The sequence below is a fragment of the Aythya marila genome (assembly GCF_965140915.1).
Source record: "Aythya marila genome assembly, chromosome: Z".
Taxonomy (NCBI): Eukaryota; Metazoa; Chordata; class Aves; order Anseriformes; family Anatidae; genus Aythya; species Aythya marila.
Window position 1 is genome coordinate 58,252,453 of NC_139080.1, and position 23,171 is coordinate 58,275,623.

Consider the following 23,171-nt stretch of genomic DNA (forward strand, 5'->3'; position numbering starts at 1 on the left):
TTCCTATGACCTGCCCTGCTCACAGCACAGCAATTTCTGCTACTGAAGCTGCTGCAGGTCCCTTCCTCACCATCACGCTCTGCACAGCACCAGGGCAAGAAGCACTGCACAGACCACAGCCAGAAGCCCTGTGGTTTAGACACCCAGACCCTCAGAGCCTGCAGCAATACATGGGACAAATTCACAGGCAGCTCAAACAACTCACATACAGTGGTTTGCAAACTTACACAGCCCCATACTGTGTTTGCAAGTGTAAAAGCACAGGAGGAAAGGAGAAGTGGCAGGGGAATGCACCTGTCAGGATTAACAGTTCCTGCAGGCCTATATAGCAGGCCTAGCACCAGGCCCATAGGTCCTCCAGTATGCGTAGAAGAGGTAAAACCCATTATCTCCTGGAGACACTGCTATTTCCCCCTCATTTATTCAGCCTTCTAATTGAAGTGTCCTGTCTTACAGACTTCTAAGGTGTCATTTTCTTCCATGGAATTCACAGGCAAGCAGCACGCTCTCAGGCCATGATGGACAGCTGCCGCTGTGCTGAGTTTCTGGCATTGGGGGTGCTTGCATGTTTTATTTTCAGGTACTCCAATAAGTTAATTGAAAGCATCCACTCAACTGCCATGAGAATAAAAATAAAATATTCCATTACTTATTTTGAAAATACCAAGGTTACTGTGCAAACAGATTTTGATGTTAGGTCATTACAGAAATGATACAGCTACTAAAGGTCATTGAGACAGACAGATGTTGTACCCAAATGCATAAAGGAAACTTATCTATATCTCAAAAGCAGTATTTCCAGAAGATTTAACTGCTTATTGTGAAAAACAAATCATGACTCATCCGTCCTCCAGCAGGGAACATTCAGTTCTAGGGAGATGGAGGGAAAAAACTTTAAAATGTCAAGTATTGTCTGAAGCTGGAATGGAAGAGCACTTCAGCAAAAAATGGGCAAATGCTACACAAAAGTTCAGGCAGTATTCAAATAAGAGAGATACATATAAGAGAGATACGTTTTTATTTCATACTGAAACACTGTGAGTGCTTGCATAGAATACTTTTAGTGAAAGATTGTTGTTTTCTGGGATGTTTTAAATTTAATAAAACGGTGTGGTTGTTTTACCATACTGGGCAGCAAAACCCCACAACCACTCTCTCACTCCCCCCTCTTTTTAGATGAAAATCTTTTTTAGAAGTAAAGCAAAGAACAACTCACAGGTTGAGATATGGATAATTTAATTAAAGGGAAATAATAATAATAAAAAAAGATTATTATGAACTAAACAATTTAACTAAAGGGAAATAAAAAGGGAAAGGGAAAATAAAAAAAAAAGTAGGAAAACAAACAAATAAAACAAATGAAGGCTATGTGGAAGTGCAGAGGAAAGAAATTACTCTCTACTTCCCACAAATGAGCGATGATTGACCACATCCTTGAAGCAGGGCCTCAACGCACGTAGCTGGTGTTTGGGAGGAGGACCAACATTTTCAACACGAGAGCCCACCCCTCCCCTCTTCTTCCTGTTTCCACCTTTTATTGCTGAGTGTGACACCACATGATATGGAATATCCCTTTGGTTGGTTTAGGTCAGCTGCCCTAGTGATGTTTCTCTTCTCACTTTTTGCCCACCCCCTAGGAGGGTTAGAGAGAGGCCCAATGCTGTGCCAGTGCTGCTCAGCAGTAGACACAATACTGGTGTGGATAACACTGCTGTTCCAGCTACAAGTGCAGAGCACAGCACAGTATGGGCTGCTGCAGGGAAAGTTAACATCCCAGCCAGACCCAGTACAAACAGGAGGGGGTAATTAGTGGTAGTAGCAAACCCAAAGGAAAAACGCTCATATTTCTGCTCTGGAAGAAACAAGGGAATTGTCAGTTCCTTCATGCTGTGCTCCCTTCTATTTCTCTTCTCTGAGAAAGAGGCCATGAGGGGGCACAAACTCTATGTGAAAACAGAATTTCCATGAACGCTTTTACAGCAATAGTAGTCTTCCACTACTATCCCATCGTAAATCAGACCTGTGTGCCAGTGGAGAAGACGATTACAGATGGGCATTAGTAATTTTATACAGGTTGGTCAAAACATGAGCCAGAAGCTGGTGTTGACAACTCACTGTGGGCATAGGGACATACTGAGGAATGCTTCACTAGGCCAAGGTGTGAGGTTTCCCTCAGCTTACCAAGCACAGCATGCTGCTTGCTATGTCTCAGTTTTCCTGGTGGCATCTTTTTTCAGTTTCCAGTGATTGCTTTTTGAGTTGCTAGCTTGAAACTCCTGTATTTTATTTCAATAAACCTCCCATGTGCAGAGAAGGTCTCATTTGGGAGCATCCAAGAGGCACTAATGGCTGCCTGTTAACACAGTATATCGCAATTACTAGGAAACCTGAATGATCAGCATTACACAGTTTGTTAAATAGTTGCTGTTTTTCCTATCCACTACCAGTTTAGCATTTTATTTCTCTCCAATGTAGCTACAACAAGTACACAGCACTCGTTACCCTAGAGCTCCCCTGCACACCTACCACAGAAAAGGGCTCCACTGAACTGCGTCTGAATAAGGAACAGGGAAGGTAAAGCAAAAATATATATAATATATAATTATATATATATTTCACACACACAATGCATCTAACAATATAAAGCCATCCTAGCAGATGTTATTCTGGGTAGTGATCACTCTGGGTAGTGGAAGAAATAAAGGCAGATATGAAGGAGGAGGGATTGGTTTAAATAACCTGGGTCTCTGTTAAAGGATCTGGTAGCCACCGTTCTGGTTGCTCGGGAAGGTTCAGGACTTGAATTGCCGCTGCCCATGAAACTGGGCACAGCACCTGAACTGGCTGTTCTCTTTAAATTGCTGTTCTGGAGAAAAAAAAAAAATACTGTGTGACCACAGCGCTCACTACTGGTGGAAAAAATAAAATCCAAGTAAGGCCAATGCTCCAGTTACATCCCCTTTGCAAGCTTTTTTTTTTTTTCTATTCAATGTTCAAATATTTCAATGTAATTTCACAGAATTCCCTAGCTTTTTTCTTAAAAAAAATAAAAAATAAAAAAATAAAAATAAACAAACAAACAACAACAACAAAAAAGACAACAGGCATATTTCCCCAACCGTACCTTGACTGCACTAGAGCAGAGATCCGAAGAGCAGCAGTCCCCAGAGGGCGGCACAGCCTGCAGGTAGCAGCAGTTAATAAATATGTTTTGCTGCTGTCCACACCCACCGCAAATACTGTGGGCTACACGCCATTCTGTACAGCCCACATCCCCAGTTGCCTCCCCGCAACTGCCTTCTCAGTCTCAGTGGGAAAAAAGTACTGAGAATTAAGCACTTTCAGAGGGGTTTTAAGATCAGATGCTGGAATACCACCATTGTGCTGCGCTGTTCTTTTACACAGCTCAGGCCCATGACACTGTGGGCATACTGCACAATGGGTGTGAATTTCTGCATAAGCTAGATATCTCATTAGCCTTGAGGACAAAGTCTTTTTACCTAAGATTAGCTGAAAACCTTTAATAAACAATACTTTCTTCTTCTAGATTTTGACAAGAGACAATAGCAATGCATCCAGCCATTTAAGCTAACTAAAAGCCACCTGTATTATGTCACATGACATCCAGCAGCAAAGATGACAGAATACAGCTATTCAGAGAGCAAGATAAGCAAGTCCTCCTCAGCAAGTGACATAAGTTGCTGCATTTCTAAATTCAGCTCTCTACTAGCATTCTTCCTCTTCCTGTCACTCCCCTATAAATAGAACCAGCTTGCCCTCATCAGTTTTACACGTGAAAGAGTTCCTGTTCACGTAAATTTAGCAGTAGATATGTTTTCATCTTACCATGAAATAGAGTCTTCCTTGCAGGAAGCCTGTAATAACTTACTCAAGGAATTCAGAGAATAAGTAATGCTGGTCCTCACCTTTCCTAGAGAACTGTCAGCGGAAATCTCCAAACCCACGCTAGATCTGGGAAGAAGTCAGGGAAACCAGATGTTTGTGAGGAAAGCACAAATGAATGCTGACCACTGCTAAGATTCTGCCACATGTGAGGAACTGAAATTGCTCTCCTTAGCAGAGCTTTGATGAGCAGGGAGCAGTGAAAGCCGCACTGTTTCATATGCAAAATACTCGCTGTATTTGATTTTGATGGCTTTACTGTTTTGTGAGATCTTAGAGCGGTGAGTTAGACTACAAATTAAAACCTGTGAAAGTCCAAGCTTGCAGCTTCTCAGAAAGAATGAGAAACAGTTCTTTAACAAGAAAATGACAACATAATCTTCTTTATATTTGTACAGGGGAGAAAAAAAATATTTTAAGTTGCTTAGTTCATATTTATCCCACAATACGTCTACATATTAGCAATGAGTCAGGTAAGGATTAATGAAAATGTCATTACTGTGAAAGGATGTGCTGTGTCCTGAGAGGGTGACAGTAGGGTTGGGCCATATTGCCATTTTACCAGCAAAAATTGGAATTCAAATGCACAATGAAAACTACTTACACTTTCACTAGGTTGGGACAGTATTTCTGGTACTCCAGTGATTACTTCTCAATGCCCACGTAAATTAACCACTTACACTTAAGAACACTTATAGTGTTCTTAAATTCAAACAGTAGTAGAACATGTGCTTTTACTAGGTTGTGCCTACATTTTGTTAACAGAGTGATTGCTTCTTAATGCCCATATAAATTAACCACTGAATACCTGCAGTATTCTTAAATTCATAGAGTAAAGTGGATTTGGCTGTGGAATTTATAACTGTTCAGTCTGCCACAGGTGCTCCAAACTGCCACTGAACTATGACAGGAGACAGCTTGCTTAAGTGTCTTCTATCTTGGTCGGAAGTGTCCAGCAAGGTGAAGGCCATTGCTCTGGCTTTGCATTGTTTGGTTCAATGCAATGATCTTCTGTTGCCTCAGACTGATGTTTGCCATCTGTTGGATCTTGGTCTTTGCAGGCTGAAGGTGGCATTTGCGCCACAGACATGACACCTCTTGCATAGGTGTTTATTTCCCCTTCAGCAATAGGGTCTTGCTGGCTTGGAGTATATGATCTTTCAGATACACCAATGTAGTCATGGTCAACAACTACTGCACCTTGTAAGAAGTAGTGGTTGTCTGCAAAATAAAAGTACCCATTAAAGTAGATGGTCCTAGTTTACTGAAAGCCATACTTAAAATGATCGTGAGTTGCCAACTTACTTTTCAAAACTATTTTTGTAAGATGACAAGAAAGTTTGAGTGGCAGGAATCTGATTACATGGTGTTAATTTCACTAAGCACCAAATATTTGGTTGCATCTCATACATCCATAAAATAATGCTTGCAGTACTTCATGTTAAGAAGGAAAGGTTGCCTTTTTTTTTTCTTCTTTTTTTGCTACGTCAGTGGACTAGCTTGAGGCCTGTCATAGTCAGCTACTGAACTAATAATACCAAACAAGAACAGGCATGCAGATTCTTCCATGTTGTACACCAACTCACAAAGTAATGTGTCATCTCCTAACTATTGCTGGGAAATCACAATTCAAAACAATAGACTTTAAGAAATAAAGAAATAAAACAGTTTTATAGAATGTAAAGGCCATAATGTTGATTGCTTCTGTATGGTACTATTGAACTTCTCTTCTATCTAGCATATGCTTGCTATGTTTGATTTTTCCAAGTGAGTTCAAATAAAATAAAAATAGTCTGACCAGCCAAATTAAATGTGTAACTGTCCTCATGGGGTTTATACTTTTGTTTTGGAAGATGACTTAGGGCCAACTTTCTTACTCAGATGAGGACCCTTACATCAAATCAAGTATTTTAGGGGCTACAAATTCCTTCGCAAGTTATATTTCTTGACAGATGTGTCCTCAATCTGAAGTGCAAAGTATTTGCACTTCTGAATTGTCTGAGCACTGGAGCCACTGGGATTCTATTGAGATTAATATTTAAAATAAACAACACTCAGACAAGAAAAAGTATTGCTTCAGACACACAGATGTACTTACGTACATCTGCATGGTGTCCTGCAACCTCTACTAGGCTATACAAACATCTGGGTAGCAAGCAACAACCCAGGTCCACACAGACTTTTAATCTGTAATGCCTATACCAAGAGCATATATCAATGCACTGACTCAAGAGTAATCTTTAGGTCAAGATTGTTACAAAAGGTTTGAAAAATACCTTGCTTCTATTTGCCCTTTCTTACCTGCAGAAGATTTTCAAATCATGTAAAAAAAATAAGCACTCCATTTCCAGGACTTGTCTTTCCTGCTTAAAGAGTCTAAATCCATGCTTCTAGTGTTATACAGAGAAGATACGCTGCTCCAAAATCTGAAGTGTAAGCAAAATACTTAATAACACCTACAGACCACAGATACCTCACCTAAGATGCACTTTTTCCACATTCCAAAGTCATTGCAGCAGCTGGAGAGGACCTGCCTGCAGGACACGTATGTGACTTCCTCCATACAGCTCAGTAATTCAGCAAAGAGCTGGAAGATGCAGAATGAGACGCAGAGCAGTGTCCAGGAGAAGCAATGTGACACTGCTGTTCTTGTTTACTCAAACTGCAATGGAGGCTGACAAGTGGCCTCAATACCAGCTTCCTATGTGAAATTACAGAATTAGTTTCAGCTTTGCAAGCTCCTCAGTTTTAGGAGGTGATGGAAGAGGTGGCTGTCTCAATGCAGTTTATGCATTTTGAAGAATCAGGACTTAACCACACATGCCAAGAGGGTAGGAATTTCATTTCAAGAACCCTGAACAAAGCAGTTCTGAGACAAAAGTCTTCCGAACACTGAGTACTTGTTTTATTCCAAATGCCTGAAGTGACCCAAAGATAGCATCAGCAGAAAAGAAACAGCTGCTGTTGTTTGATTAAAGCAGCACCATTGCAAAAGAGTACACTGAATGTGTAAGAGTAACATTGTCAGTTGATTTCCCAAGTGTTTGGGAATTTCCGCAAATTCTACTTTTGAGCATGACATTTTATTGCTCTGGGACAAGAAATCTGTTTACCTCTTCAGTACTGAAACTTAAAACTAACTCTTCAAAAATCAGCTCTCTGAGGTAGTCTTTGTTTTTTAAGGTTTTAGCAAATAGGCTGTTTTGGTTGCTCAAAAATAAACCCTAAACAGGTACCATATATACTAGTCAGATAAGGCAAAAGAAATTACATTCCCATTGCATGAGGAAAATTAATGTGAATCCTGTCTATATCAAAACAGGAACATAGGAGTTAAAAAATGCTCTTTGAATATAGTTCAGCTGAATTATACTTCTCACATGTTTTGGCCAGCCAGCATTAACAGGGCCAAACCACATATTAAAAGCAACTGTAATGGAAACTATTTTTACACAGGCTTTAAACATGATTCATTAGCTCTGTTCCATGCTCTGCATAGGTTTAAAGCCACTCACACTCACTGCTCTCATTACTGAAAATTGATTACAGTAATTACTACCCAGTGGTTTAATTCACACTAGTGAGTGAATGATACTTGCTCACTACCTCACCTAACACCAAGACATGACAGGAAAACTTAACAAAAATACATACAAACATATATACATGCACATAAAATACACACGTAAATACCTTTTTCATTGGACCCTCTTATGTATGGCTTGAGGTGAGACATCTTGATGGGTCTTTTCAACCTGGATCCTGTAGCATCTCTTAAAATTGCACAGCCATTATCTGTGATATAATCTATAATACATGGACCAACCCATTCTGACTGGAAACGACCATCTTTCCACCAGTTTTTTCTTTGTCTGAGAACTTCATGACCAACTTTAAGTTGAAGGGTATTTAATTGCTTTGTCTTCTTTTTGACAGTGATTTTGTTTCTGGTTTTCTGTTCATCTGAAGAGGTTTTCTCCACCTGCAAAAGATATAGATATGAAGTACATTTCCTTTTTCCAGAAGTAATCATGTATTTTCATAACATTGGTTAATAATGCAATATCAAAAATATTAGATGTCTTTAGATGTGTGTAATTCATAATGTGTAAAGCTGGAGAGTTCTGTAGAAGGGGATTTTATCTTCATGTTCTAAGTCAATAGTCCATAGGCAATGTTTTTCAGCTTCCATGCATACTTAGCCCTCAAAGTCAAACATGAATATCCTGGAAAAAGGTCTCCTCTCAAGTTTACTCCTTCCATATGCATACAAGCATATGTACGCTGGAATCTAGAGATCCCAGGCCAAAGAGAAGAAAAAAATATGTATTGCTAAAGGTTATACTTTGAACCTCAAGTCTTTCCATCTTTTCTCTCTTCTGTCCCCATCCTAGGAAAATTTGAAATTATACCATTTACCTGACAGTCTGAGGTTTTCTCTTCTTCCAGTGCTTGACTGGCTCTTTTGGTTGCTTCAAATATTTTGGCAAACATATTGTCTTCTTCCATACATACATTCATTGGTTCAACAACATATGGATTACGATTAAACATTTGGAAATAGGGAGTGGTTTGATCTGGCTCCTGTTTAAGTGGGGAGCAAAAAGCAAGCAAATTTAACATACCATTTTGCAGGCATTTTGGAGGACTTCAGTCAAAAAAGGAAGAACTTTGACTTACCAAATTAGTCGAATTGAATGCATAGGCAATAGCAGACAAATGTTCATCCCAATCATTTGGATGGTCTGTGCAGTATTTGTTAAGAAAAGCTTTGATTGTCTTGCACGTTCTTTCATTTACTTCATCAGTCTGAGGATAAGACAATACTATTTGTTTCATTCCAAACAGCGCAAATAGTTCTTTGTTTATCTTAAAAAGAAAAAGAAGACAATTATTGAAAGTTTCTACCTACTTTGTTGGTAAGATGATGGCCAAGCAAAACTCTTCTATACATATTCCCACGTAACAGTCCAGACTTAGGAATGAGAGCTAAAGGAATCAGTATAGCTCTGGAGCCAGTAATAGATGGTTTCTAAAAGCACTTCTGCCACTAACACAATTTGTCATTTTTTCCATATCATAGCCTCATGATTTCATGATCTCTGAAGGGATCAAAGAGTGAGTAATTCTTCTTTATCACTGTATCTAAGGATATTTTTGACATTGGCCTATCTGCTATACTGAGCAATATGAAATACTTGACAGACGAAATACAGCAACATGTTGGTATGTGAAAGCTTGAGCCACTCCAATTAAGTGGCAAGATACACATTATGCATTTTTTGCTCTTTACCAAAAGAAAACAACCCTGGGAAATGCTGCATTACAATTACAATTATTACAATTAATATTTTGCAATTACAATTGCAAATAATCAGTTTGTCAATTTCTGAACCTACTTTTTTTGATTAAAGAAAATAAACATTCGGGTATCGGATTTATGTATTTTTTTTCCCACAAGAATGGCCTAAAATTATTATGGGGAAAAAAAAAAAAAAGTATTTTTCTCAAAAACAAACAAACAAAACCTATGTAAAGACATACCTGATGAGCAAGCTCCTTCCCTTGATCAATAGGCATTTTTTGAGGTGGTCCATATAAGAAAAATACATTGATGATTGCCTTAGCAATTTCAGCTGCTGAAGTGTCACGCAGAGGCAAAATAACAGCCCATTTTGTGAACAAATCTATCATGATTATGATATACTTGTGGCTTCTGTTGGTAACATTAAAAGGTCCCATTAGGGCTACAGTGACTGCTGTCCAGGGGTCCTCTGCTTTGATAGGGTGTGGTTTGGGCGTGGTGGTGGTTGTATTCTTTGCCACTTGGCAATGCTGGCATGCATATACCTAGTGCAGAAACCAGGGGAGATGCTATCAATAAAAAGTGATATAGAAGGTTTACAACAACAAAATATCATAAATCTCCATTATTCCTCTCTAGGTCAGGTCAGACCCAGGCAATGTCAGATGAACTCGTTTTTATCTTTTCCTATGATTTTTTGTCATTAGGTTTTTCAGCCCCAGGATAAAAACAAAACAAAACCAAATAGTGAAGGCCAGGGAAAGGAAATGCACAGCAGTTCAGGATGAACTGTGCTCATCCTGAGAGCACTGCGCTCTTTCAGGTCCATAGTATAAACTTTAAAACGATAATCTGTAAATGCTAAAGGAAGTATGGAACATCTGGATTGAAAGGAAAAAAATCCCAATCATTTCCCTTTTGGTTCTTTTGAGTATGCTGTGGCTGTCAAACGTTGGCAGTAAGCACCATCAGCCATACAGAACACGGGTCAGCTTTAGCTACAGGACAGAACCAGACTTTTCTAAGTCTGAAGCGAAAGCAAAGACTCATTTTCAGTTCATGTTACAGTTGCACATGGACTCTAAATACTTAGGTGATACAGCAAGCTGATAGCAGCAATAATTTTGCCACAAGGAACATTTTTACATAGGGTTTGCTCATGGATCATGTTCTGCCTAGGGATTATGTGAACATATATTTGGGTGAAGGAGGAGAAGGAACAGTCCTAAGCATCAATTTGCTTACCGGCTTCCCAAACACACCTAGTTTGAAGGCAGAAGCCAATTTTCATCCGCCAGCAGCCACTCTGGCCAGCTGTACACCGCATCTTAATGAAGATAGGCAATACAGCTTGCCAAAGAAATCCCTCCAAAAGACCCCATGTGACCCGCATACTGAAATGCAGTATGGCTCCCTACCATTGGCTAACATATTGCAAACTACAAGGTCAATAATAAAAGAAAAAATAAAAAGAAAAAGAAAGCACTGTGCTTCGGCATACAGTCAATTTACAGTTTGATTGTTAGCTTATGTTTCCTCATCATGAAGCAGTATGGGTGATTACTGTATCAAAGTCGTATGATTACAAAATCCTTGCAACACAGACTACATTAAAAAAATATCCTGTAGCTATGAAACCATACCCACTGTTTGACATCATTTGTTATAGAGGTCCAGTAGTAATTAGATTCCACTAAAGTCAGTGTCCTTGATATACCGTGATGTGTGCCTGCAGCATTTTCATGGCATTTCGCAAGCACTTTTTTCTTCTCTTCATCTGAAACAATTACCAGGCGCATTTGTTTTCTGTCTTTTCCAACATAGAACAATTTATTTTCTGGAAGAAAAATACCAGGAAGTACATGAGTGCTTTGCCTTCTGCAGTTGTTTAGTTTAGTAAACTACTGGGCATGACCCAGTATAGAATTTAATAAGCCATCTTCATTTTACCTTTGTGTGAAAGTAGGTTTTGTTTTGTTTTTGGTGTTTTGTTTGTTTTTGTCTGTGTGTTTGTTTGAATTTTCTTTTTAACTATTTTCTCCCAAGAGCCAAGCATTCACCAGTATTTATTAACCTGGACATGAGGTGTTACAAGGTCAAGTCAGACTGCAAATTATGGTCTCATGGGAAGTCCATCAGAAACTAAACCTAGTGCTGGGAGTGAGAAGGGAATGCAGGATGTGTTATGAGACATATTGCCTCCCTGCCAAGTAACTGTACGTTGTGATCCGCAGCTTTAACTCCTTCCTGCTTTTTTTCTCTGCAAAGGCTGGGCAGGTTTGATGGGATTGAGAGCACAAAGCAAACCACCAAGGCTCAATACCTGCAGATTTCTTCCTGAGGATACAACAAAGCTAGGGTGGGTGTGGAGGCTCCAAGGTGACAGACAGAAAACCCATGCTTGCATTGCTGCCCACATCCAGGGTGCTCCAGCCCAGGGTCAAATGTTCCCTGTCAATAGCTGCAGACCAGGGCTTGTCCTCCTGCAGTTCTATGAATCGTGGGTTGCAATGGATACAAATCTAGTATCCAAAACAAGGCTTGGCTTTCAGACAGATACATAAAACCTTTCCAGTAAGGACTCAAGCAGGTAGTGTTTCTGCAAACATTCTGTTATATATTAACGTGGGATAGGCAGCCTGTGTGTTTCATGAAGGATGTATATTAACATCATAGCATTCTGCAGAGCAAGATAGCACTTTCAGTTCTTGTATCAGTACATCTTCACCTAAAAAATTAAAATTTCCAATTAGTTTGAAATAATATGTTTACCTTTGAAAACAAATTTTTTGGCTGCTCTCCTGATTCCACTTCTTTCACTTGATAACGTGGTGGGATGATATTCCCCTGTTCTTTTGTAGTATTCAATCTGCTTCAGGTGGAGGCCACCATTTTTTCCACTGCGTACCATTGCTAACCTGCACAAAATGCACAATACTTGTCAGATTGAGCAACTGCCACAGCAGCATATCTTCAAGTTTCTCCTTGTTTAGGCTCATTTAATTTACTGGATTACTGTAGTTAGACAGAGGTATCCTGATAATGCAGCATGTTGACTGATCCAATTGAGCTCTCTCTCCAGAAAGCTTAGGGCAGCTGTATTTTAATCCTATGAATTGCTTCATATCTTTCAAGCTTTGTGCCCCTGAGAGCCTATCACACCATGCACTGCACTGCTTTTGATAACCCATGCTGTCATCAACATGAGAGATAAGGATAAGGAACACTATTGAGCACACTACTTTGTTGTATACAAGGTTAGTTTTGTCAATGTATATTTTAAAACTTCTGAATGATGGAGTCTTCCACTGTATTCATTGCAGAGTGGGGAGAAAAATGAAACCAGAAAGAAATAACTTTTCTTAAACATTTGGATAGTTTCCCCATACAGTTGTGCTGGGGATTAAATGTGTCCAAATAGACACCCTGATGAGAAAACAGACAAATAGGAGAAACCAACTCCCCAGACAGAGACTGACAAATTTATTTTCATCATTAATTCGTCTGACAACTGGATTCTGAAGTCCCAAACGTGATTCTGCACATAAGTAGGCAGTTAATTCCCTGACATGGGCTGACTGTTCTGATCATATTAATAAACTAAAATATCATTAGGAAAATGCGTCATTGGCACAGGAAAAGTTTAGGTCTACCATGAGTAGCCTCAAAATAATTATCAATTAATGATAGGCAGACATATTCATGCAGACACTGTGTGATTTCAGGGTTGTTTTTTGTTGTTGTTGTTTTTTAAGGTCTGCTCCTGCATTAATAAACTAGTAGATGAAGCAGCTCTTTGATCCTGCTCTAATTGCCTCCTACAAGAGCACGATCAGACTCGGAGTCTGCCATGTCATAATTTTTTAATGAATGCTGGTTATCCAGAGCATTCGCCAAATTTCTTATCTTTGCAGTGTCCCAAGACTACACAGCATGGCAATGCATAGCCTGCTAAAAGCAATAATCAGGCTGTCTGCCCTATCTGCTAAGTGGCACATGACTGTAGGGATAATGACAATATCCAGTCACTCCAGCATCCATGCAATTTCATCATGCAGTGATGCTATTTGAAAGATTAATGTGTAAGTCGGGATATTTATTTTCCAATTTTGAGATTCTCACCTGCCTTTACTACACCGGGAATTGGAAAGAGGTAAAGAGCTCTACTGTGATTATGTCTGCTTTTAGTCACACTGTTTCTCCCAGAAAGTAAAATGCTGTATGTTATTTATAGAATATCATATTCCTCGTATATAGCTGGGCTGTGTTATCAACGCCAAATGAATGCCAGGAACTTCACATTCAAGTAATGACAAGACCTTTGCCCCACTGCATACTTTGTTTTACATAACCAAGACCTGGCTTTCGAAAACAGCCAAGTCTCTTGTCATTCAACATTACAATTTTAAAGCAAAATTCTCCTAATTGAGAGAACTCGTACAGATAAAATGCTTAGCAGTACAACCCTCTCTACCAGGAAAGAGGGTGTTTCAGAATAGGAAGGAGTGAAGCCAGAACATGGCACTGTTTCTAGCAATCTTGGCTGGCAGAGCAGTTTCTTGGAAACTTAGAGCTGATAGTACAAGCCAAAACACTTGACAGAGTTGGTAAATTGGATAAGAGCAGGAAGGAAGGTGAGGCTACCATGATAAAAGTATTATTTTTGTTGTTTTAAAGCAGTTGATTAACTAGTATATCTGATAAGAAAAGATTATTTTAACTGTTCTTTACCAGCACTCTATCTACAAGGGATACGCACTTAAGCTTCGCTCAGGGCTTCTCCTGAATGTGAATCAGCAGTTACCCAAGCACATCTGGAAGTCAAAAGTAGCTAGGTATAATTCCTCACTGAAACATTGGGATAATGGACCATTTTGGTTTGACAGATTTTCACACATGGCAAGAAAACACATTCCAGAACAGCCTGTATTCTTCCTGTAGTTTTTGCTTATTGTGCATGTCTTGTTTGAGACAGTGAATGTTTCCTGTGCAGCACATGGCTGCGGGCTCTAAAAAAATTAACAATGTTGCACATCCAGAAGATACACCTGAGCAGGACCTCTTTTCAGCTGAGGAGAAACTGTCTTCATTCCTGCTGTGCCAGTTTCTGCTATAAAAACTGGGTGGAGTGCACATAAACCAGGGAAGAAAGAACACATTATGTAGCATCCACATGCATTTAGTGTACCGAGCAGGAACCTAAAGCAACTGATTTAAGTACTGGAGCAGATTGCTGGATCACTGCCCAGAAGGGAGACATTAAGAGTGCTTCCTGCCTGTATATTTGGTTTCCTGTGTCCCTGCTCATTTTTCCCCCCTGTGCTAAGGTCTTTATAGTTTGTTTTGCTCTATCCTAGGAAAAAAAGTAAATCTGAAGACAACAAGTTACGTGATCTTCCAGTTTTATTTTAGAAAAAATCATTGCTACAGGTAATTCACGTGCTACCTCTGCCATTACTTGTATATGGGACTCTATAAAAATGGCATAATTATACAGGTGCTAATCAGTTCTCAACACCTTTTAAGGAGGAGGAGAAGAAAGCAGAAGGTGGAAGTTCCCTATAACTCTTTGTTTCAGCATCTTAGCCAAAGCAGTTGTGGCTCCCAACACTCGGCTAATTCGCTTTTTAACGCCCACTTTCCCCCACGAACACCACAGTAACTGCGAGGCGGTTTCCAGCCCCGCAGCCAGCACCCCCGGCCGCACCTTTCGGCACCAGGGCGCCACGGGGGGCTGCCAAGATGGCGCCGCCTGCCCGCGGCCATGGCAGCCCACCGGGCGGGAAGAGACCCCCGCCGCCCCCCTCCCGCCACGCCCTCCAGACTACAACCCCCATCATGCACCGCGCCGCCCTCAGCCACCGCACCGCCCACGCCGGGTGCGGGCACCTCAGCGCGGCAAGACCCGCGCATGCGCAGAGCGGCGCCGATGCGATCTTTTTTTCCTTCCCCCCTCCCACCTCTCCCCGCCCTGCGCGCCGCGCCCCCGGGCCCCCAACCGGCCGCGGGGCGCCGCCGCCGCGCACTCACCGGCTGCAGCCGAGGTACCGCGGCCGCTCCCCTCCGCCCTGCTCCCCGCGGCGGCCGCTGCCCCTCAGGCGGGACTTATGTGGCGCTCCCGGAAGCGCAGCGGCGGCGGCGGCGGCGGCGGCGGCGGCCAGTATGGGGCGGGGAGGGGCGGGGGCGGGGCCCAAGCCGCGGGGGGCGGGGCGCGGGAAAGAGCGCGGGCGCTCGTGCACGGGCACGGGCACGGGCACGGGCACGAGCACGGGGCGGCGGCGGCTCCTCCATGGGAGGGGGGCGGGGGCGGTGCCGGTGCCGGCGCCACGCGCAGGTGAGGCGAGGCGAGGCGAGGCTGGCGGCGGTTGGGGACCGTTGGGGGCCGTTGGCGGCGGTTGGGGGGCCCTCGGAGCGCCCGCCCCCCTCGTCCCGGTCCCCCCCAGCGCCGCAGTGCCCAAGGCTCGGGCCGTAACAAAGCCGCGCGGGGGTGCAGCCGGTGCTGGCGGGGCGCGACCGTGTGAGGAGCATGGGGCCGGGGGGCGGCTCCCGTGCGCTGCCTGGGCGGTGCTCCGGGCCGCTGCGGTGAGAGGGGAGCGGGCCTGCAGGGGCTGCCGGGGCCGTGGGGCTGGGCTGGGCTGGGCTGGGCTGGGCTGGGCTGGGCTGTCGCATCTCTGCAAGTCGAAAGTCGGAGAAAGAGGCGCCTCTGCCCGCGAGAAGGCGGAGGAGGGGCTGCTTTCGCGTTCCCGAAGCGGGTCTCCGCCAAAAGGCGCCCTTCCCTCCGAACGCCCGGAGTCGCTGCGAGCATCGGTGGCTGCGTGCGGTGTGTTCGGCCAGGTTCGGCTGGGGAATGGACTGGGCGGTTCGTGGCACGGAGGTTTTCTGCGCCGTGGCTGTGCGGGAGCGCTGGCCGTGCATGCCAAACCTCGGTTTGTTTGCCTGTTTTAAAAAGTTCTCCTTTTCTGTCTTGAAGGGAGGACAGTGATGTTCAGCAGAATGCTTTTTTTTTTTTTTTTTTTTTTTTCTCTTAAGGTAGTTCTGACTCTTGTGTTGAATTATTTTACTGGTTGATTTTCCCATTTCCACTCTCTGACTGCTAAGGGGTTGAAGGCTGTGGTAAATGCAGTATTCGGGGTGCCTCAATTTAAAACTCTGAGTAGGTTTCAGCAGACCTCCATACACATGCAGAAGAGTAGTACTTTTAAACAATGAGATGTTAGGAAAAAAACGATTCTGCAAGTGAATAATTTGATGAGGGAAAGATATTTGCGTTGAAAAGATATTTCACTTTGTTAACACAAAATGTCTAGAAATATTTTGCTTAACTGCAGAATCACTAGGAATGAAATCAAACACGGGTAAGTCAGCCAACAGGTTACTGTCTGAAAACTATGGCCATTGTGTTTTAAGACTAGAAACCTCATTCCTCAACAACATAAAGCGCATGTCTTTGCTGTCTGTAAGCTGGCTTTTTAACAGAACCCTGGTTCATATGGTTGTGAGCAGCTGTAAAGTTTTAGTCGGCAGGGCTATGCTGCGTTGATACGGAGGGTCAGGTTGAAACCCCACATTAGGCACAAGCATGTAGGTAGTACGGTTCTTGGGTAAAAACATCCATGTATCTGGCAGATTTGGGCAACTGTAGTTCGTTGGCTAGTCCAACTATGTTATTTCAAGAAATATAAGCCCCTCTGCAAGTAGCACCAGCCACAGTTGTTTCTGGTAGAAAATGCCAGTAAGGTGGACTCCTGTTGGTCTGGAGCATAGGCATCATGCTGTTAAGTTTTGGCACAGTAGGTACTTTCCACTTGGAACCTGGAGCAGGGAGCTCTCTCTTGTTAGAAGAAACCCACAGCTTTAAAGAAAACTGTTGGTGAATGGGGATCATGCAGTTGGATTATGGCAGCCTAATGGTCAGAGCATTTGAGTGGAGCAGGGCAAACGCTGTTTCTGTTCCCTCCTGTCTCAGTGGTTTCAAGGGGTTTATCAGAAAAACGTCTTTGTGGTTACCAAGCAGGGAAAAAAAAAAAAAAAAAGCGTGAGTAAAAGCACCTGTGCACTTAAGAGCTGAAGATGGAGTGCAGGTAACAGTGCAATAATTAACAGGACAGGGAAAACATTTGGAGCAAATAACTGTCAAGGAAGACTACTGGCTCTTGTTGGTTGTTCAGAATGCTTCTTCAGGTTTTAGTAGAGTAGTGAAGTGAAACTGAAAGATTGGTCACTCTCAGTTGTGGAAAGGGAGCTGTTAATTTTTCTGGTTGAGTAATACGTGAAGTACTACATGAGAATGGTTTTGGAACAGTGTACAAAATATTTGTGGCATTCCTGTAAACGGAAGGAATTTGGCCTGTTTGCAGTTGTCTTTAACATAGGCCATGGCTTTTCATCTGACAGTGGGAGCTGTGGTAGGCCTTTGGGTACAGCCGAGTGGCTTACTAAAAGCAACAAATGCAGACTACTCCTCAGCTTCTCTGTTGTGTAATTCTCATAGTGTCACCTCTGTCTGATTTTGGAGCACTTGTGTTCTTACACTTGACAGTCGCATATGTGAGTATGCCGTTAGCTCCCAGTTTTCAAACTCTGTCAATTTGTCCTTCTTTCTGTGTCTCTTCTGCTCCCTCCTGCATGTACTTCCTACGCCACCGACAACCCAACGAACAAACCTTCTTTTGTGGTTTGTTTGCACCTTAAATTGGGTTGCAGAATTGGAGTTACAAAACAGATCAGATATCTTTTAGCGGTAGTGAGGCAATCGTTTTTGCTGTTATTTGTGCAGGTGAGGAAAATGTTAGTTATAGCAGCTTTTTTGACATCTTCCTGTTAGAGCTGCTATAACTAACATCTTTCTGAGACAACCTGAAAAATTGCTATTAAAACAGTCATATTTTCACTGCTTAATTTGAATTGGAAGGAACTGGTATTTGTCTCCTAGTGGTTTGAATATGCCTACAGCAGTAAGAGCTGAATTGTTAAAAAGAGCAGTATAGGGGGCAGGCCAAGGAAAGGACTTGTTTTGTGTATCTTTGTATGTTTCATGTATAGAATGCTGTAACAGATGAGTAACAGTTACACTGCTTTTACAGTTGACTGTGAACATACAAATGTTGCAAAGTCTTTTGTAGTTTTGTTATGTTTCCAAAAGTAGTTTTCTACAGAGTTTCCTGATTTAGAAATGTTGTATAGCTACTTAGTATATGATGTGGTCTTTGTTTTTTTTTTTTTGGTCTTTGTTTTTTTTTTTTTTTTTTTTTCCTGTGAGATAACAGATGAGAAATGTTTCTTACGCTGTTTTTGTTCCATTACTTCCATTAGAGTGCAGTAGAGGCAGTGTTTGTTCTTCTGGTAGTGGTCACTACACAAAAGAAAATCTGGTGAAATGCTTTGCCTTCAGTTTTACAGGAGTTGAGTATGTTTTTATAAGTATTCATAACATAGCTGTTAAAACTTTGAGCCCGTTGTGCATGCCTGTTCACACCACTGCTGCTATGCTGAGCTGATTTGTTGCTGACAGTTACTGGAATGCTAATCTTTATGGTCTAAGTAAATATGGAAATACCAGGGCTGGATTCCTGAGCTGTTGAAACATGTAGCAGTGGGGACAGGAAACTCTTTGTGGAAATGTCCTTACTAAGTGTTAACAGATTACTTTTTGTTCTTGAATTCCTGTGTTGGAATATAGCTGTGGAAGCTGTGGAACTGTTCTGTTAGGAAAAAGAATATAGTGTGCTACTGGAGTGAACTCTAGATTTTGAGTGCCTAGTGGCTGTCAAAATGTGTGGTTCAGATACAGCCCTATTTGTATGTTAATGTTATATTTGGCTGTGTATCACTTTATCTAATTTGAATGTTCTTATATACCTTTTATTAGTAAGTGATACTAATAGTAGTAAAACTTAGAGTTACTTCTCCTTTGCAGTGTACTATTTTAATGCTACCTAGCTAGCCAGGTAAAACCTAAGATTAATTTATTTTAAGGTGAGAATTTAAAATAAGCAAATTTACTGTTTTCTTATTCTTTGGTATGGTGTTTTTTGGTTTTGTGTGTGTGGTTAGTTTTTGTTTGTTTGTTTGTTTGTTTTTCCCACAATATCTCATGCAGTGTTCATGAATAAGAAGCTTCAACAGTGGCAGAATGAACTGGTTGTACATTTAGTTGAAAGTCCTCTTAAGAAACAACACTCAGTTTAATCGAGTTTTTCAAAAATAACAGATTTTCAATCTGTGAATTGTAAAAGAAAACCCTTGTGTAACAGCTGAGGTTGAAAGGCAACATAGTCTAATTAATTTTACCTGGAAAGGTCATTGCACAGGAGGAGATCATTGCCTGAATTCTCTTGCTTTAATCTCTCTAGGAATGTGTCAGCGTGTATTCCAAGAGGAAGTCTAGCATTTTGTCTTGCTTAGATTGCAATCTTCTCTGTTTGGGGCATCCATGTAATCATCTAGTCTTCACTGTCTGAGACTTACATGTATGCTCATGCACCAGGTAGGAGAGGATCTAGCACAGAGCATCTCTGCTCTTGCACTGCTGCTACTGGACAATGCCTTATGGCGTGGGACATCCCTCTGGTTGGTGTGGGCCAGCTGTCCTGGCTGTCCCCTCCCAGCTCCTGGTGCGCCCCCAGCCTCCTCGCTGGCAGGGCAGCACCAGAAGCAGGAAACAGTCTGGCTCTGTGCAGGCACTGCTCAGCAGCAACTAAAACATTGATGTGTTACCAGTATTATTCTCATCCTAAATCCAAAACACAGCACCATACCAGCTAGTAGGATGAAAATTAACCCAGTCCTGGCCAAAACCAGGACACTCATTAATACAGGAAAATAGTAGCTGAAAAGAATCATCCCTGCTGCCCGCGGCATCAAGATTGGGGCCTCCTTAGTAAACAGTGGTAGGAGTTTCTCCCAACAGTGCTGAAGCATCTCGCTAACAGTCCTCCTGAGGGAGTTGTGACTGTGTTTCAGGAGAGAGCTCTGCATCTCTGTACTCTGCAGTTTGCTGTTTCTCCTTGATAAACAACTTGAGAAACAAGTTTTAATCCAGCTGTCATCTAGTTACCATGTAGTGATAACTGCCTTTTTGACCTCAGGTTACAGTAGAAGTTTTGGGAGACTTCTGTAAATTATTTGCTGTAGTCACAGCTTCTTACGCTCAGATTTCTCTTTCCATGTCAATTTTCTTGGACACTTGTTATTTCACATGCCACAAGAAAGAAGTGGATTCCTTTGGTTTTGCTGCAGCAAAACACTTGGAGGGAAAGAGCTTTAATTCCTATTTCTGAAAGCATTTATTCTGAAAATAAATAATGTATTCATTTATATCCTGACTCAAATTTATGCTAATGACAGTAGCTTGCAGCATCTGCTATGTGGAAGATAAGCTGGTAACCACCAGCAATTAGAATGCCAATTTATATGTAATTCAATGATTCCATGCAGTAATTTGTAAGTGTGTCAGTGTATCTTTTCTTGATCCTATGTCTTTGGTCGTATTTTTACAAATTGTCTGGAAACCCTGGGACCCAGTAGCAATACTAGGAAATGACAATCGAGTAACTTATCTACCTGCACAGCTAGTGCAGAAATCAGTCACAAGATTTCTTTCACTCCATCTGCAGTACTTCTACTTATTTTCTCTCCATAGGAGAGAGTGAATTGCATCCTATCCTTCATCCTGTATTGGTTCAGCTGAGAAGTAATTTGTATTTTGAGCTGGCATTTGAGTGGCTATGCGGAAAATGCCTGCCTGCATTGTCTCTCTAATCCTGAAGAATCCAAAACAGCAGCTGGAGCTCTGCCAGGTTTCATGGTGTCATATACCTTCCTAATGTATTTTACCAAGTTGCGTATCACATGGGTCTGGAGTAGACAGACATCTATTCCAAAGATGATATAAGAATGTGTGTTTCAAATTCGCAGTTGTGTTCCTCTAGGTTTATAAGTGGATACTCTGAACAGTCTTCCAGCAATAATGCTGAGTGTACATTCCTCCATGACAACTGGAGGAGTTTGCAGTTGAAAACTATGTGATGACAAAGAGTTCTCTACTTGAAACTAGTATCTTGGAAGTCCTGTAAACTGGCTCAAGAGTGACACATATGACGCATAGCTCTAATGTTGAGATAAGCTTGTGCTTTGCAAGCTACTTGTTAAAAGACAGTAGTGGAATAGAGACCAGACTGCCTTCAGAGGGGTGAACAACATGATTAACCTTGCAGGAAATGATGTATTAACTTCAAGCAGAGTAGGTGATTTTCCAAAGTCTGTTTTTCACAAGCGAAGCTCCGCTTAATGGGTTTACTTACCACCAACAACAAGAACGCTCTCCAGACTCTAAGTTAGGAAGGTAGAAAACCAGTAAATTTCAGATAGGTTTGTGAGGGAGTTAAACATGTCAGTTTATCTTTTTTGTAATTTGTAGACACAGATGTGCTTTTCTTTCAGTCTTTAGTTGTATGGTTTCTTAACAACTTGCTCTGAGAAGTAATCACGTCCAATTAAAGATTCAACTACTGCTGGAAGTTCTCATGAAGTAACTAGTCATCAATTGCTTAACTCCACAACCTCTACTGTTGTCACAGAGTGCACTGTATGAATATGTAGGGAAAAGAAAGCTTAAAAAAAACACAAATCCTTTAGATGACCTTCTCTTTATCTCCTTCAAGGGGTTGATTTTCTTTCTCTTTAAGGAAACCTTAAGTTTTAAAAAGTTCTTAAGATGTATGTTTTATGTTTGTAGACTTTGGATAGGGAGAAAGGAGCAGAAGAAGCTGTTCCAAGAGAACTGCTAAACTTCTTTTTCACAATACCTTTTTTTTATTATTATTATTATTTTTAATCTTTAATACAATTTCTAAATTTGTATTAGTTGCCAGTATATGTTGGCAAAGTAACCTTCACCTTTCTGAAGCTTTCTAGAAATAGGACCTGTAAAACTTGCTTTCTTCACACTTTTGTAAACAGAATTGATTTCTCATAAAATCTAATTTCTAACTCTCTTGGGAGTAAGGTGAATTAGGTGTTTGAAGTTTCATTATGCTCTTGTTGCTTGAAGGACAAATGGCTGCAATTTTATATGATATGTGAAAGTAACTTTATTAATGAAACTGGAGGAGAACAGATGTGTAAGAAATATGTTTGATACAGGGGTTTTTAATTGCCTTTTGTCACTCCTGGATCCATGTGTGTCTGTTGCTCAGACCTCAGCCTCAGAGATAGAGGCAACTATATTGTTTACCAATGCTTAACCTATTGCTCTCTGACTTATGACAGATCCTTTCTAGGTAACTTTTGCTCCATTTACCACCCTCTTTCTGAGGAAGCTGAATGGCTGATCACAGTTGGAAATTTACTATTGCTTCACTTGGTTCATAGAACAGTCATTTTGGCGGATATTTAAAGTCAAATTGAGTTCTGCTGAGGCATTGTTTTTGAATGGCACTTACGTAATGACCTGACTAATAGACAACTTAACCTAAAGCACTTGATCAGATGATCTTCTGAACAACTAGCTGCTTATTAACTTTCTAAATAATTGTAATGGATTGTAATTAATGGTATAAAGCCATGGACAACATACAGCAAGAACAATTACTAATTAATATGACAGAAGGCTGAGTGCTAAGTCTTTGTTTCTGCAGCCAACTTACTTGGCCAAGATCTTATTTTCACATGACTGGTTAAAAGGGCACAATGTGTGCTCATTTCACTGGTACATTACTGCGTTGAGGTACTTTAGATAGAAGGCAGTGGTAGTATATACCTCTGTAAATATTAATTTTTCCATGTGAAAATAAAGCAACACTTTGTTGCAAATAAATAAGCACATAACATCAAGTTGGCGCATACGTTCTGCTTTCAAACGGAAGGGTCACTTTGTTTTTGGAAGAATAGGATTATGTTTAAGAATAGTTCTAATGGTGGCTTCATATTTTTCATTAGCATTTTCGTCTGCTTGCTATTACAC

The 23,171-nt window shown here is 41.3% G+C and overlaps 2 protein-coding genes across 19 annotated transcripts in view; one reads left to right on the forward strand and one right to left on the reverse strand.

Annotated features, from left to right (window-relative positions):
• Window positions 1-1,108: 1,108 nt before the first annotated feature.
• GIN1 (gypsy retrotransposon integrase 1) lies at window positions 1,109-15,357 on the reverse strand. 6 transcript variants are annotated; one of them, XR_014319378.1, is made up of 10 exons: window positions 15,239-15,357; window positions 11,981-12,126; window positions 10,852-11,045; window positions 9,448-9,753; window positions 8,584-8,772; window positions 8,323-8,487; window positions 7,597-7,885; window positions 4,508-5,124; window positions 3,927-3,972; window positions 1,109-2,866 (listed from the first exon to the last, which is right to left on the reverse strand). XR_014319378.1 is itself a non-coding variant. In XM_082783635.1 (8 exons), the coding sequence occupies exons 2-8, from the start codon at window positions 12,117-12,119 to the stop codon at window positions 4,826-4,828; spliced, it is 1,581 nt and encodes a 526-aa protein (XP_082639761.1). In that variant the 5' UTR covers window positions 12,120-12,126; window positions 15,239-15,357; the 3' UTR covers window positions 1,109-4,825. The 6 variants fall into 6 exon arrangements, 4 of the variants coding, with proteins under 4 accessions (XP_082639761.1, XP_082639762.1, XP_082639764.1 ...); XR_014319379.1 differs by having other exon boundaries at window positions 3,125-5,124; XM_082783635.1 differs by having other exon boundaries at window positions 1,109-5,124.
• PPIP5K2 (diphosphoinositol pentakisphosphate kinase 2) overlaps window positions 15,200-23,171 on the forward strand; it is a 51,506-nt gene continuing 43,534 nt past the window's right edge. For 7 of the 13 annotated variants that reach the window (XR_014319376.1, XR_014319377.1, XM_082783623.1 and 4 more), the window contains exon 1: window positions 15,857-16,042. The gene's annotated coding sequence lies outside the window, so the exon portion shown is untranslated. Of the gene's footprint in view, window positions 15,253-15,456; window positions 15,543-15,622; window positions 15,791-15,856; window positions 16,135-23,171 lie in introns of those variants that run through there. The other 6 variants (XM_082783633.1, XM_082783624.1, XM_082783630.1 and 3 more) reach the window with 5 other exon arrangements.

Coding starts and splice junctions, on each gene's coding strand:
- GIN1 (XM_082783635.1), bottom strand. CDS start 12,119: ATGGTACGCAGTGGAAAAAATGGTGGCCTCCACCTGAAGCAGATTGAA. Junction 9,754..10,851: donor CAAATGATGTCAAACAGTGG/GTATGGTTTCAT, acceptor TTTCTGCACTAG/GTATATGCATGCCAGCATTG. Junction 8,773..9,447: donor GGAAGGAGCTTGCTCATCAG/GTATGTCTTTAC, acceptor TTTCTTTTTAAG/ATAAACAAAGAACTATTTGC.